This window comes from Miniopterus schreibersii (assembly GCF_964146895.1).
Source record: "Miniopterus schreibersii genome assembly, chromosome: 7".
NCBI lineage: Eukaryota > Metazoa > Chordata > Mammalia > Chiroptera > Miniopteridae > Miniopterus > Miniopterus schreibersii.
Genome location: NC_138108.1, coordinates 64,971,980 through 64,989,540, shown reverse-complemented (window position 1 = coordinate 64,989,540; position 17,561 = coordinate 64,971,980). Strand labels below are relative to the sequence as shown.

The following is a 17,561-nucleotide window of genomic DNA, read 5'->3' as shown; positions in this document are numbered from 1 at the left end:
GATGGCTGCTGTTTCATTTATTCATACATCTTACTCTTACTGAAACGTATTCCGTGCGAGCACTTTTCTGTGTGTCATGAACGATGCACATATGAGTAAAATGTGGTCGCAGATTATGGAGAGATGAGACATGTTCACACATTAGAAAACACGAAAATATTCTACTGCATTCGGAAAATATAAAAAAGTATTTAATAAAGAAAACCTTTAATCACACGGAAGTAAAGTTGAAGTAGGCCTTGAAGGGTGGTATGTCACCTATGAGGGTAGTTGATAAATATGAAAAACAGTCAACCAAGGAGAAATAGCAAGACAATAGAAATAAGCGGGCACAATCAGAGAGGGAGGGACAGCTTGCCTGGAGGCACTGCACCTGGCTGACCTAGGGAGGGCTAGAGCAGGATCAAAGGAAAATGCTATGGCAGGAAAGGCTCTTCCTGGCAGTGAAAACAGCACTTAACTTGAATCAGGATCTTTGAACTTGAATCTCAGGGGACTGGGTTTTCACAAAACTTATTGACCCTAAGTTCCTTTATCTATAAGGTGAAACTACTAATGCTATGACAAACAACTTTTGTTGAATGAAAAGGAAGAAAAAATGAGCATTTCAGAGTAAGTTGTAAGTGACTCCTTCAGCTTGGAAATATTTTGGCTAAGTAGGGGGCACAACAGCAGGTCAGAACACGGCAGGTGTTGATAGTTTGGAGGCTGGAGACACAGAGGGTGAAAAGTAAGGGGTTGTTGCATTAGTCTGCACAAGAAGACAAGTGCCTAACTAGACTGTGAAAGGAAAGGAAAACAACAAACCAGATAGAAAAGGAAAATTGGCAGCCCGAGAAGCTGGAAAGAGGCAACCCGAGCCTCTTTTCACATTCAGAGGGAGAGATATATTTAGTAAGCTTTAATTTTAAAATGCAAACAAACAAAAAACCTGCACTTGACAATCTGGAAAGTGGACTTGCATTGCACACAACAGAGGAAATGACTCCATAAGGTGGACTTTTGAGGTCATCAGACCTGCTGCACCATCATAAGAGGATACTTTCAGACTAGATTTCAGAGTGAATCTGCGAGTGCTCAGTCTAAGGATATGAACAAGACCAACTGCACCAGACTGACACCCTCTCACTCTCCATCATTTATAATATTCCACAGATGCCCTGACACTGGCCACAAGAATTAACCTCAGGAAGTAGAAAAAAGGGCTTTTGATGATTTCTGCATGCTAATTTTATGGGTTGTTTATTGTATACATACTTTTCAAATTTCTATTATTTTTTATAAATATATATCTGAGGGTTCATAAGTATACAAATTGAGTACTAGAGGTGTTTTATTTTTAATAAATCCTAACTTTAGTCACTACACTACATAATATTTTGCTGAAATGAATACAGATACAAATTTTTAAAAAAGCATGTCATTGAGAAATTAATGTGTTAGCATAGGTAAGGAATAATATTTTGCCATTAAGTTAGAGTTCCTTTCAGTCAGCAGAGAGACTAGACAATTTTAAAAGCTTTGCTGTAGAAACTCTAGTGGAAGCATTAGAAACATTTAATCCCCAACAATATTAAGACTATATTCATTCTGAAACAAATGACTGTGACCTCTGCATATTCAGATGGTTCTGGAAGTGTTTTAACCTGACAGCCTTTGCTGTCCCATGGCAACCTGTCCCAGTGCTGGAATCTCCATAGCAGCTGTAACAATGGTCTCAAATTTGTGAAGCGAGCCAATGAAAAGTATGAACAAATGTCCTTACAGGTTTCCCTTGTTAAAACTTGTCAAGGGCTCCCTAAAGAGCAAATGATTATTTTGTTAACACTGAATTAAAACAAATATGGACATAACCAAATCAAAGGAAGTTAACTTGTTACTAATATAGGGTTGTATATGCACATAGAATATGTCTTTTTTTCCTTTTTGGTGGATTCAAACATTAGCCAAAATTCAATATAGTTCTAATCTTTACATATTAAACTTATTCTGGCAAATTGCTACTTAAAACAGATCAATAGTATAATATACTTAAACTCTGGTTAATAAGAGAAAAATCCAGCTGAGAGCTTGAGTATTCAGAGGAAATGTGTAATTAAATAATATTTTTGCCCTTACCTGTGATTCAAAGTTTCTTCTGTTTTTAAGATAATTTAGCCAATTTTTGCAAGTGAATCAAAGATTAGATGAGTGTTGGAGATAGCTACTTAGATATTTATAAAAAGTACCAATCTATTCTAAAGACAAGGAATTTAAGCAACTCTGTGTTGTAAACATTCTCCAAATTCCTAATTAAAAGTTTAAACTGAATAATTTTGCCAAATTTCTAAAACAGATTAATATGAATTCTGATTAGCATAACTTCACAAGTGAACTTTATTTAAATTCACAATTTCTGTCTCTCAAGTATTGTGTCAAGTTAGACAATGTTTTACTTTAAACTATTTCCTGCACTCTTGGATCAATCCATTAGGGATAAAATCATCAAGATTTTTAGGACTTTGTAGCTCATATGGTCAAGGCTCATATTTTTACAGAATAGAAAACTAAAGCCTAGTAATTGTCCCAGATCCATAGCTGGTTAGTGAATAGTAGGAACCTAAGGTACACTTCTTTAATCAATAAAAATGAATGATAAATTTAATAATTTTTAAGGTCACATTTAATTCTTTTTAATTTTTAAAATTTTTATTAACTTTATTGGGGTGACATTGGTTAATATGGTCGTACAGGTTTCAGGTGTTTGTTTCTATGTTACAAGATCTGTATATTGCACTGTGTGCCCACCACCCAAAGTGAAATCTTCTCCTATCACCATGTATTAGGATCCCCTTCACCCCCCACCCCTTTCCCTCTGGCAACCACCACACTGCTGTTTGTGTCCATGAGTTTCAATTTTATATCCCACATATGAGTGAGATCATATGGTTCTTAGCTTTTTCTGACCAACTTATTTCACTTAGCATAATATTCTCAAGGTCCATCCATGTTGTTGCAAATAGCAGAATTTCATCTTTTCTTATGGCTGAGTAGTATTCCATTGTGTGCATGTACCACATCTTCTTTACCCAGTCCCCTATCACAAGACACTTTGGTTGTTTGCATGTCTGGCTACTGTAAATAAGGCGGCAATGAACATAGGGGTGCATATATCTTTGCGAATACATGTTTTCGAGTTTTTCAGGTACATACCGAGGAAAGGGATTGCTTGGTCATAAGGTAGCTTTATTCTGAATTTTTTGAGGAATTTCCAGACTGCTTTCCATAGTGGTTGTACCAGTCTATAGTCCCATTAGCAACAAATGAGGGTTTCCTTTTTTCCACAGCCTCTCCAACACTTGTTATTAGTTGTTTATTACTTATTATTACTGTAACAGGTGTGCAGTGGTATCTCATTGTAGTTTAGATTTGAGGCAGCCAATCAAATGGGAGATGATAATTGCAAACAGTAGCTCTGACAAAGGTTTAATTTCCCAAAATATATAAAGAACTCATAAAACTCAACACCAAACAAACAACCTAATCAAAAAATGGGCAGAGGACCTGAACAGACACCTCTCCCAAGAATACATACAAATAGCCAATAGATATATATAAAAAGATGTTCAACCTCACTAACAATTAGGGAAATGCAAACAAAAAATGCATTTAATTCTAAAAGTCTATGATTTAATCATACAATGAAGACTATAATGCATGATTTATATATATATATATATATATATATATATATATATATATAAAATCTCCCTTCGACATTACACACACACACACACACACACACACACACACACATGCCTATTTCCCGTGACATTCAAAAGGAATATTCAAAGTTTACCTTGGAATTCCTATCAACAAATATCATGATAACAATAATTTCTCAAGATCATATAGCCTCATAAAACCACAACAAAAAAACTAGATGTACAGTTGAATTTCATCTAGAGTAACTGTGTATGCAATAGATTAACAGAAAACAATGAATAAATAGCTCATAAGGTGTGAGTGTAAGATAGAGGTTTAAATTTAAGCTTGTACCCATTATAGTGCTCTGGACTCAAACTCTTGCTCTAGCAAAACTTGACAAATTATTACATGACCCATTTTTATGTACTATATCAAGATCACCTATGATAAATAAGATGCCCTATTTAATCCACAAGCTAGGGGGATTTTCTATATAGACATACAGATTCCCTCAAGTCTGCTTAACTAAACCCCATACTCTGACTTCTATTTTGGATCAATGGTCCATTTGTTCCAGGTCTTCCCTGCCCCAGTACAAAATACAGGTAAGTCATCATCCTACAATTTCCTGGATTCCGTCTTAATTTTCTTCAAATACCTACAAACCTACCTCTGCCAGTACATTTGTTTTATTTGTGTATTTTCTCTCAGCTCCATGAATTGATTTTTCTTTCTCTTCAGTGTGTGTACAATATATGCAGTGTGCTCTCAGACTGCATGTGCCGGGAGTGAAAAGAAATCGTATGCTAAATATAATACATAAATAACCCCAAAGGCCTAGTTACAGTCAATAGTTCAAAAGTCTTCCTCCTGCTCACACAGGCACCTAAAATTGAGTGGCAACCTGATTAACTTGCATTTGACTCACTATCTCCTGCAGGTGTTATTGATCAGGAATTTTAAGGAAATTAAAATGTCCAGTGTTATAAGGAAAAGATGAATAAAAACAAATGAAAAACCTCTACATTTGAAAACTAGGCAATTAAATATAACACAGCCGACTATACACCATTTTATAGCACAAACCACTTGAAAATCAGGTAAGAAAATGTTTTAGAGTATCATTATTTCACGAACCTGAAGTATATTTATAAAAAATATATAGCACTGCCGGGCGTGGCTCAGTGGTTGAGCACTGACCTAGGATCCAGGCTATCGGGGTTTGATTCCAGGTCAGGGCCCATGCCCGGGTTGAGGGCTGGATCCCCAGTGGGGGGTGTGCAGGAAGCAGCCCATCAATGACTCTCTCATCATTGATGTTTCTCTCTCTCTCTCTCTCTCTCTCTCTCTCTCTTTCTCTCTCTCTCTCTCTCCTTCCCGCTCTCTGAAATCAATAAAGATATATTTAAAATATATATATATATTTCCTTAAGAAAAGAGTTGCTAAATACCGAGAAAAAAACCCAAAGAAACTAAATAGTAGATAAAATTTTACAGCTATAAGCTACTGTCTCTAAAAGCAGAAACTACTGTATTTGCTAACTCTCAAGTGTTGGAAAAAGACAACTGACAGGGTCATTTTTTTAATATGAGGAAGAATTTGGTGTTCAAGATTACATCTAGTAACTGGAAAGTTGTCTTAGTTTAGGTTATTATAACTGAAATCCCCAAAATTGAATGGCTTAAACAGAAATGGATTTCTCACAGTTCTGGAGACTATACTCCAAGATCAGGATGCCAGCACTTTAGTGTTTTATCATCACATGACAGAGAGAGAGGCCAGCATTCTGGTCTGTTCTTGGAAGGACACTAATCCAAGGGGGCTCTACAGTCATGATCTAATAACCTCCCAAAGGCCCCACCTCCTCATACCATCTAATCAGGGCTGCAACCTATAATTTGGGGAAACACATTTCGTCCATAGCAAAGGGTGTTAACGAGTCCTTATCAAACACCATTGTATACAACGCATAAATCAATTCTGATAGAATAAACTCCATTCCTTGACATAGTGGAGAAAAGATAAAGCACAAAAGTATTATTGTATTTGAACTATGGTAAATTTAAAAGATGTCTGACATAGTATATTATCAGAATAACCTGTAAATATTTACTTTTATGTACTTGTTAATATATTTTTTGAAAACCAATAAAAATATAACATAAAAACTGGGGGAAAAAATAAATGAACAACTAAAGCAGTTTTTGTTGGTTGACATAAATTCCTTACAGTATTATAGTCACAGTAGGGGACTTTAACACCCCACTGACATCAATGAATAGATCATCCAGACAGAAAATCAATAAGGAAATAGTAGCCTTAGATGACACATTAGGTCATATGGATTTAATTGATATTTTCAGTACATTTTACCCCAAAGCAGAATACACATTTTTAAAAAATGCACATGAAAGATTTTCCAGGATAGAGTATATATTAAGTCACAAAAAAAATCTCAATAAATTTAAGAAGACTGAAATCACATCAAGTATTTTCTGATCAAAATTGTATGTGACTATTCTGTAATTACTAAATTATACTTTTTTATCCATTCACCTTTTTAACCCAGTCCCCCAAGGCCCTCTCCTCTATAAATCATCAGTCTCTTCTCTGCATCTATGAGTCTGTTTCTGTTTTGTTTGTTTGTTTTGTTCTTTAGATTCTACTTATAAGTGAAATTCTGTAGTATTTGCCTTTCTCTATCTGACATCTCACTTAGAATAATACCCTCTTGGTCCATTCATGCTGTTGCAAAAGGTAAGATTTTATTATTTTTTATGGCCAGTAAGTGTTCCCTTGCATATATGTACCACAGGTTTTTTGGTCCACTTGTCTATGATGTGCACTTGGGTTGGTTCCGTTTCTTGTCTATTGTAAATAATGCTTACAGAATAAACACAGAGATGTAAATTACAGAATAAAAATATGGTAAATAATATCAAAATAAATATCAGGCCAAGCAGGTACTTAAAATATCAGGGAGACCACTCTATAAACTACATGATTGTCCAACCATTATGCTGTACCTCTGAAATTGACACAGAATAATAATACTGAATGTAAACTGTAATTGAAAATTTTTAAAAATGATATGAAACTCAAAATCATTTACAACATGAAAATGAAAACCACACAAACACATGGAAATTAAAAAATGTGCTGCTAAACAAGGAATGGGTTAGCAATGAGATCATGGAAGAAATAATAAAATACTTTGAGTCAAATGAGAATGAACACATGGCCCAAAAATCTATGGGAAACAGCCAAAGAAGACAGGTTTTAAGAGGAAAATTCATAACAGTGTAGGTATACCTCAAAAAACAAACAAAATATCTCAAATAAACAATCTAATAATACACTAAGGGAGTTAGAAAAAGAATAAACAAAGCAGAAAATAATTAGAAAGAAGAAAATAATAGTAATTAAAGTTGGAGAAAAAAATAAAGTCTAAAGAAAAAAAAAAAATACAAAAGACCAAGGAAACCAAGAGCTATTTCTTTGAAAAGATGCAAAGTGGATAAACCTTTAACTAGACACATCAAGGGAGAGAAAAAGAGAGGACCTAATAGATAAAATCAGAAATGAAAAAGAAGTGAAAACTGACACCACAGAAATGCAAAGGATTATAAGAAAATATTAAGAAAAATTACATGTGGATGCATAGGACAACCTGGAAAAAAATTAATGAATTCCTAGAAAAATACCATCTCCTAAGACTGAATCAACAGGAAAGAGAAAATCTGAACAGACTGATAATTATTAACAAAATCAAATTAGTTTTAAAAAAAACTTCCAACACATAAAAGTCCTGTAGCAGATAGCTTCACAGGTGAATTTTACCCAGTATTCAAAGAAGAATTAACAACTATCCTCAAAACATTCCAAAAATTGATGAGGAGGGAACACTCCCAAGCAAATTTTATGAGGACAGAATTATCCTGATTCCAAAACCAGACAAAGACATTACAAAACAAGAAAATTATAGGCCAATATCCCTGATAAACATAAATGCTAAAATCTTTACCAAAATATTAGCAAACCCAATTCAGTAATATAGTAAAAAAATCATACAACATGATCAAGTGGGATTTATTCCTGGGATGTAAGGATGATTCAATATCTGCAAATCAGTAAATGTGATACACCACAAAAACAAACTGAAGGATAACAATCATATAATTATATCAATAGATACATAAAAAAGCATTTGACAAAATCCAGCATCTATTTATGATAAACTCTCAGCAAAGTGGAAATAGAGGAAACATACCTCAACATAATAAAAACCATATGTGACAAACCCATCCACAGCTGACATCACACTAGACTCAAAGCTACAAGCATTTGCCTTAAGATCAGGAACAAGACAAGAATGTCTACTTTCACCATTTTTTATTCAATTGTTTTGGAAGTCCTAGCCACATCAATTAGATGAGAAAAAGCAATAAATGGCATCATATTCGAATGGAAGATGTAAAACTGCAAATTACATGATATTATGTATAGATTACTCTATCAAATACATTAAGAAAACTATTAGAACGGATAAATAAATTCAGTCAAGTAGCAAGATACGAAACTAATATCTAGAAATTGACTACATTTTTATATACCAATAACAAATTATCAGAAAGATAAATTAAAAATATAATCACAATTACACTTGCAACAAAAATACATAGTAATAAATTTAACCAAAGATGTAAAAGACCTACACTCAGAAAATTATAAAACATTGAAGAAAGAAATTGAAAAATTATGACATTAAAGAAAGAGACTATTAAAGGGAGGCATAAGTTGAGCTCATGGACAGAAAGAATTAACATAATTAAAATGTCCATAGTACCCAATTTACAGATTCAACACAATTCCTATTAAGATACCATTTTTCAAAGAACTAGAACATGTAATCCTAAACTTTATATGGAATCAAAAGAGGCTCTGAAAGGCCAAAGCAATCTTGAGAAAGAACAAAGTTGGAGGTATCCTGCTACCTGATATCATACTATACTACAAGGCTATAGTTATCAAAACAGCATTATAGTAGCATAAAAACAGACACATAGATCAATGGAACAGAATAGAGAATCTAGAAATAAACCCATGCCTATATGGTCAATTAATAACAAAGGAGGCAAGAATATACAATGAGGTAAAGATAGTTTCTTCAATACATTTTTTTTTTTTTGAAAACTGGACATATACATACAAAAATATGAAACTAGACAACATTTTTACATCATATACAAGAATAAGCTCAAAATGGACTAAAGACTTAAATGGAAGACCCCAAACCATAAAACTCCTACAAGAAAACATAAACAGTAAACTCTTTGGCATTTCTTTTAGCAAAATTTTTTTGCATATGTCTCCTTGGGAGAAACAAAAGGAAAAATAAACAAATGGGCTACATAAAACTAAAAAGTTTTTGCACAACAAAGGAAACCCTCAATAAAGCAAAAAGACAACCTTCATAATGAGAGAAGGTGTTCTCCAATGATACATCCAATAAGGAGTTAATATCTAAAATATATTAAATATATTAAAAATTCATACAATTTAATATAAAAAAGATAAAAGCAATCTGATTAAAAACTGAGCAGAGAACTTGAATAGAAATTTCTCCAGAAGGGACATACAGATGGCCAATAGGCATATGAAAATAGGCTCATGACACTAATCATCAGAGAAATGCAAGTTAAAACCACAATATGAGATCACCTCCCATCTGTCAGAATGACTATCGTCAATAAATCAACAAGTGTTGTCGAGGACATGAAGCAAAGGGAACCCTCCTGAACTGTTGGTGGGAATGCAAATTGGTGTTGCCACTGTGGAAAACAGTATGGAGTTGCCTCAAAAAAATTAAAAATGGAACTGCCTTTTGGCCCAGCAATCCCACTTTTGGGTATATAGCCAAAGAAACACAAAATGCTAATTTGAAAAGATATATGCACCCCTATGTTTGTAGCATGTTATTTATAATAGCCAAGAAATGGAAGCCACCCAAGTGCCCAACAACAGATGAGTAAATAAAGAAGATGTAGTACTTTTTTCATAAAAAAATAATGAAATCATTTGCAATAACATAAATAGACCTAGAGGCTTATGCTAAGTTTAATAAGTCTGACAGAAAAAGGCAAGGCAATAAACCATATGATTTCTATTAAATGTGGAATTAAAAAAAAACAAAATAATAAAACAAACAAACACACAAATTCATAGAACAAACTGATGAATGCCAGATTGGAGAGGTGTTGAAGAGCTGGGTGAAAAAGATAAAAAGATTAAGAAGTACAAATTGGCAGTTACAAAATAGTCACAAGGATGTAAAGTGCAGCATAGGGAATATAGTCAATAATACTGTAAAAACTATGTATGGTGTCATGTGGTTCTAGACTTATAGGGGGATCGCTTTGTAACTTATATAAAAGTTTAACCACTATGCTGTATACCTGAAACTAATATTGAATGCCAACTGTTATTGGGAAAAACAAATTCTTATATCCTGGACTCATCCTGTTTTAAATAATAATTAGAAATATCTAAACCTTTTTACTTACATTAGTTTTAATCTAATTGGGATCAAAGGTGATAAAAACACATATTTTTGTCTAGAAAATAAATTTTCAAACCTTATCTCAATTAACAATCATTCACTTATAAGCTACATATCTTTATAAATAGTCATTACAAAACCAAAACCGAAAAACTCACATTAAATCTGTGAAATGATTAAAGAGCTAAATGATAGTAGAATATTAAATTAAAAGACATAATTTATTACCTATGTAAATAAACTTTTACAATATATTCAAATTGACTTTTCATTATAGTATATCCTTTTTAAAAAGTTATTCTGAATACCTCATGATATTCAGCATTGTACATGTGAAATTGGTTTTCTGATTCCCTTACACTAAATGTAACTACTAAGATTCTGTGTGGAATATCTAATCCTTACTCTGTGACCCACCATGAACTTCATCTTAGAGCCGGCCATTCACTAAATAAGGGTGCAGCCATCCTCACCAAAAAGTGCTTCCTTACACATTTTTTAAAAAGATATCACTCTGACATCTTTTTAAAAAATATATATTTCTTTATTGATTTCAGAGAGAAGAAGGGAGGGGGGAGAGAGAAAGAGAGAGAGAAACATCAATGATGAGAGTCATGCATCACCTGCCTCCTTCATGCCCCACACTGGGGATCGAGCCCGCAACCCAGGCATGTGCCCTCACTGGGAATTGAGCCTCAGTCTCCTGGATCATAGGTCAGTGTCCAAGCGCTGAGCCATGCCGGCCGGGCCTGACGTCTTTTTATAAGTCAAACTATCTTTTTAAATTAAAATTCACATTTGAAAAGTCAGCTTCTAATTCTAATACAGTAGATCTTGATTGTTTTTTCTATGGAAAGTCATACCTCTCTCTTAGCTTTGTAATTGTCTTTCTTGCCTGGCAACTTATTTTCTAGAAGACTGAAGAAAAGGAATGAAAACAGGCTTAAATTATTAAGACCCCCCCCCTAAAAATAGGCATACTTCATTGTGTTGTGCTTTGCTTTAATGCACTTTGCAGATATTAGTATTTCACAAATTGAAAGTTTGTGGCAACCCTGTGTTAAGCAAGTCTATCAGAGTCATTTTCCAACAGCATTTGCTCACTTTGTGTCTCTGAGTCACATTTTGGTAATTCTCAAAAATATTTAAAGCTTTTTCATTATTATGTTTGGTATAGTGTAATTGTTTTGGGAAACCAGGACCTGCACCCATGTAAGACAGTCAACCTTAATTGATAAATGTTATGTGTTCTGACTGCTCCAATAGCCAGTTTTTGACCATCTTTTCCTCTCTCCTTAGGCCTCCCTGTTCCCCGAGACACAATCATATTGAAATTAGGCTGATTAATAACCCTACAAGGGCCTCAAAGTGTTCAAGTGAAAGAGAGTCACACATAATTAAATCTAAAGCTAGAGTGACTAAGCTTAGTGAAATATCATGTCCACAACCTAGACAGGCCAGAAGCTCCGTGTCTCACTCAAAACAGCCAGGCTGTGAGTGCAAAGGAGGAGTTCTTGAAAGAATGAAACGTGCTTCCCCTTTAGTGAATGTACAAATGATAAGAAAGAGAAACAGTCTTAGTGCTGAATCTACTCCTGGGAAAGATGGAAGGAAGACTGTTGAAATGACCACAGAGGATTTAGAATATCACATCAACTTAGTTGATAAAGCAGTCTGAGAAGATGAACTCCAGTTTTGGATCTTCTACCATGGGTAAAATGCTATGAAACTGCATTGCACGCTACAGAGATATTGCTTGTGACTGGCAGAGCCAATTGATGAGACAAACGTCACTGAAGTCCTATTTTTAGAACTTGCTATAGCCACTGGAAACTTCAGGAGCCACCACCCTTATCAATTGTCAGCCATCGATGTTGAGCCAAGACTGCACCAGCAAAATGATCACAACTCTTGAAGAACTCAGATGATGGTTAGCCTTTTTCAGCAATAATATATTTTTAAAATTTATGTATGTACATTGCTGTTTTAGACATAATGCTATTACTCACTTAACAGACTATAGTAAAGTGCAAATGTTACTTTTGTATGCACTGAGAAACCAAAAAAATTAATGTGACTCACTATCATGCAATATGTGCTCCATTGTGGTGGTGTGGGACCAAACGTGCATGTGTCTGAGGGTTGCCCGTATAGAAAAGAATTATTTGTGGGATAAAAATTTCGATCATTGTTCAATGGACCCTGTGGCCTCGTTGCTTGAATTATCTTTGTGGATGAAGCTATCCTTTATAAGCAGAGATAAGCCAGATTTGTTACTGTGACAAATACACAAGGCCTTACACTTTAAAACACTACAGTAGAACACAGAAAATAATCATAAAATAAAACAATTCCAAGAAAGCCAAGAATGAATAATATCTTACAAGCCTGTTTGCTAATGTTAAGAAAAGAAGAAGGGAAAAACCCTCCCTGAGATATGCAATTGAAATGTGCTCCTGGTATTAAAGGAAGAGTGACTCTTCTTAGCTGTTAAGAGACAATAATTAATCACCCCCCAATCAGTACAAAGCATCCTAACTATAGAACCATTGCACTTACCCATGACGGTTAGGGCCGTAGCTTTTGTTAATTCTTCTTTCATTGACTCTATTACTTCCAAATTACCACCATCTAGGTTGCATCTATTTATGGTTCCATTTCCCGAACTGATCCAATAAAGCTTGTTTTCCACATAATCTATTGATAGACCTGTAATTAAATTGTACATCTTAAACATAATGGCAGTCACTTAAATTGTAATCGTTACCTTGCACTGGATTTGAAGGGAAAAAAATGTTGCAAACTCAGACTTTGTCTTAAAATATAAGGTCTAGCTAATAGGAAATCAAAAGGGGTGGGCGAAAGTAAGTTAATAATAAAAAATCATATAATTAATAAATAATAATGCAAAAATAAATTCTGTGTTTTGCATACTCATAACTATAAACTTACTTTTCCCCATCCTTATTGTTCTTTCTGTGAAACAATATACTTTTATAAGCACTTAACTGTTATCTCTGTTGATTATCACAACAATCTTGTTACACTGAGTTCTACTTTATGGATAAAGAAAATAATACATAGAATCGTTAAAAAATGAGTCCCTAGACAGTAAATGGTCATTCCAGAAATTTTAATAAAAGTTCTATTTCCAAATTGAGTGCCTGCCTCTTATTACACCAGTTGGCTTCAGCAAGTTTTATATGTAATACTTATTTGGGGCACTAAATTGATGTATAATATATGTATTTCCTCTTCTACTTTTAGTAAAATTTACCTTAGGCAGTTATAGACTTAAATCAGGGGTTTCAACTGTTTTCAAGTAAATCCAAAAGTAGAAGAATTTAACAATTCATAATTTCACTGATATATGGAATTGGATTGGGCTCATTCGAGGGCTGCCTAGGGAGATAAACCATTCAACAAGTAAGTGAACTAAGCCAAAATCACAATGTGTCAATGTAGGTTAGCTTTATTATATTTTATGGACCATTTTATATATGAGAGGTGTTTATGGTTTTTAAAAGTCTTAGAACATGCACATTTTGATTGCCAAGGGTTTTACTACACATCTATTTAATTACCTGCATGTTCAAGAGGTTCAGGATCCATATTAAAACAATAACCCTGTGGCTCCAATTTGGTCGTCTGTGATCGGGAAGTGCCCATGGATCACAGGCTTTGTACCCCTAAGTGTATGTGAACATACATATACTCAGGCACACAGTACAATTAACTGCATCTGAGATCTCCTTCAGAGAATGAGCTGAACCATAAAAAAGTCTCTTCCCTATAAAAATATCTAAGATTTTTTTTTAAAGGAAGAAAAGGAGGGCCCTAGCTGGTTTTGCTCAATGGTTAGAGCATTGACCCGCAGACTAAAGGATCCCGGGTTCTGTTCTGGTCAAGGGCACGTACCTTGGTTGCAGGCTCCATCCCCAGCCCGGGTTGGGGTGCATGCTGGACGCAACCAATTGCTGTGTCTCTCTCACACTGATCCCCCCCCCCCCCTTCCACTCTCTCTGAAAAGCAACGGAAAAAAATATCCTCGGGTGAGGGGAAAAAATAAAATAAAAAGAAGGAAAGGAGGGAGGAAAGAAAGAAGAAAGCAAGGGACAAAGGAAAAGAGGAAGGGAGGGAAGGGAGACAAGGAAGAGAATTATAATTTCAAGGGCACTGAGAGAGGATTAAATTGCCCAAATATCCTCAAGTATAGACAGTCCCAGGTCAGAGAATGGGATTGACTTATCAGACCAGTTTTAATCAAAGAGAAATAATCCAAGTCTATAAAATATATCAGAGATTTATTGACTTACAGGCATGTTTTGCTAATAGAAGTCTGGAAGATTCACCAGAAAATTCACAATGCATAAAATTAGATATTTCAAGGGAGACATTTTAAGTTTTATTCATTTGTTCTGTTTTATTTGTTTTGGTTTTTTATTACAGTGGGTGATTGCCTTTAATCACAATGGAAAAATAAAGCATGATTATAACAATCATATTCTATGGTGTAACGTTTTCAGGGTGAAACTCTATTCACCATTCAATTTTTTCTGAGAGAAAGTTGGTTATTCTGCAGGTACCTTCTTGGATCTTTTCTAGTATAAAAAAATCTGGTTTAGACCACTTAATTTCCAGAAGTGGTCTATTTTACTTTCTGCTTAGTTGACTATCTAAAGCATATAATTCCATCTCTTAATCAACAATGAAGATACCTTTACTACAAATTTATGATACAAAATATAAACCCAAACTTCCTGTTGTCAAATTTTCATCAAGAATTGAACAAATATATTTATGAAGAATTCCCTTTAGGAAATCTATCTATATGTACATGAATTTTAAATGTTATCTTTCAATCAAGCCAAACCACCAGAGAACAACATACATTTTTATATCACTATATTTGTCCCTCTCTGAACCTCTTGCTGAATTGAGCTTTGGCATTGTGCCCTTGGTTTAAATGAAGGATGCTATAAGAAGAAGCCATAAGAAAAACACTGTTATACTTCCCAGGATATAGTATCTGAAAGTAGTACATCACTCAGTGACCTCTTTATACAAGGACCCATGGGAGAAATTTCTTTCAGGGGTCTGTGCCAGAAAAAACTATATATGGAAAATATAAAATTGTAACTGATCATATTTCTCTCTTTGTTTTGGCTGCAAAGAAACCAAAGAGTCTGATTGTGAGCCATATGCATCAATGGTAAAAGAATTGCATTTATGCTACTAATTTTACTCCTGACTTAAGTATAATAATCTATTATTGTCCTTAACCTTGATTTTTAAATCAGTATTATTCTGGCCTTTCTTAGGGAATGTCTTTAAGTTTCCTCAAAGCTTTTTAGAAGAAGAGTGCATTTTAAATGAATGTGTCTAGCTTTAAACTAGTCCACAATGTCATAACTTTCTAACACCCTGCCATTTCTGGAGTCTGTCTTATGCTATGTAAAACAGTTATCACAGAGAGCAGGGAAGTTACAGAGCTTGGGTCAAAGTTCCCGAGTCTACTACTCAACACATTCATTTCTGGACTGAGGTTGCCTAGAAGGAAAGAGCTGTGTTAGTGAGCATTTTATCTTCACTGACACCTAGAGCAAAGAAAAAAAATTGGTAAACATTAAATGAATGAATGCATTATCTAAATAAACCCATTATGAAAATTATAAAGAGTCTTTAAGGAGTTCTGCCTACTAAAGTTAAATAATCTTCACAACATTTTTTTTTAAATACGCTCCTTATACTAAGACGCTATGACAATAGGGAGGAATAAACCTACTTGGTACAGCTTATATTTCTACATTAATATAAAGATAGTATTTTAGGATTAATAGTTTTAAGATTCACAAGAAAAAAATATAAAGTTTTTATATTAACCTATAGATACATGTGATATATGACTCTTAGCCATGTACATATAGAAAATATATCAGTTTAACCCCTTAAAGTTGAGTGATTAATTCCCAAGTTTATAAAATAGGATTGAAATTGTTTAAAAACTCTATGATGAATACAAGAAACTAATGACATGTTTTAAATTCATAAGCATAAGTATGTTTAGAAGTACATATTTATGAAGCTTATTAATATAAATGTTTTCATATAAGATTATTTTGTTTTGCAATATTAGCATACACTTAGATCTTAATGACACTGAAAAGTTAATTGGTGTTCATTTATTGGAATAATTTCTGAATCAGATTTTTGTTGTGCTAGAGATGGCTCACTAAGCAGTAGACTAATAGTAGTTTTGATGCAATTGAAATGACTGAATGATTTTAGAATGCTAATCAATAGCCAAGAGAAAAAATGAAATATGAGCATGTTGATAAAACTGTCTTGGAACCTATGCAAAGAAATATGCTTATGTCTGTATGACAAGGTCGTCAGAGTGGGAGACTGACATAAAAAGTCTTCAAAAGGGCTGTTTGAAAAATATACAACTGGTATTATAGTCTCATTTCTGGAAAACATTTATTTTTTTTAAATCATCTGGATCGGCTTATCAAAAGAAGAAACCTAGATTCAAAAATGTAAGAGGTATATCAAAGGGAAAACGTCATCATTTAAATTGAAAAATGTTGATGAAAAGAAAAATCTACCTTTTATCTCTTTTCTATTATTGTAATAATGTAGTTAATTCATATGCTTTGATTCTAACACTTTTTTCCTTTATTTAAGCCAAAGATTTCCCCTAATTTATTATTTTATTTGAACATTTGAAATAAGCTATTTTTTCTTAATTGAGACAATATAATTTGCTAAAATTATATGATTGCTCTAATAGAAATAATTCACACATTGATATAATAAACTTTTATATAGTTTTTAAAATGTAATTTAAGTATATTTCCATGTATCAGTAAAAAATTAAATCCATTAAGTTTTATGTGTTGTTACAATTAAGGCTGGAAAGATTTTTTTGTGTGTGTTTAACTTCTTTTCTTTTTCAAATGACTCAAAACTAAATCAATGTAGTATGCAATGTAGAATTAAAACAAAAATTTAAATATAGAGAAAAAATGGGATTTTAAAACTAAGGCTTTTTGGAGGTAGTAATTTCCTAATATTTTTTCATCATTTATCAAATTTTATTTCAAAATTTTCATCCCTGGCTGTGCATTATAATTATCTGAAAAGTTATTTAAAATACTGATCCCTGATCCCACTCCCAGAAATTCTAATTTAATTGGTTTGAGTTGGTCTTATGCATAAGTATTTTTTAAATGTCTTTCCAGGTGAGTTTAGAATAGTTAAGAAATTCCTTTTAAACAAAGCATATTTTTAAAATTTTTCAAATCTGAATTT

The 17,561-nt window shown here is 33.5% G+C and overlaps 1 protein-coding gene across 1 annotated transcript in view; it reads right to left on the bottom strand.

Moving 5' to 3' along the window:
• The window catches only part of LRP1B (LDL receptor related protein 1B), a 1,542,074-nt gene that overhangs the window by 458,608 nt on the left and 1,065,905 nt on the right, over positions 1-17,561 (bottom strand). The window contains exon 32 of the mRNA XM_081143443.1: positions 12,807-12,956. Within this exon, the coding sequence (XP_080999569.1) occupies positions 12,807-12,956 (150 nt within the window). The remainder of the gene's footprint in view (positions 1-12,806; positions 12,957-17,561) is intronic.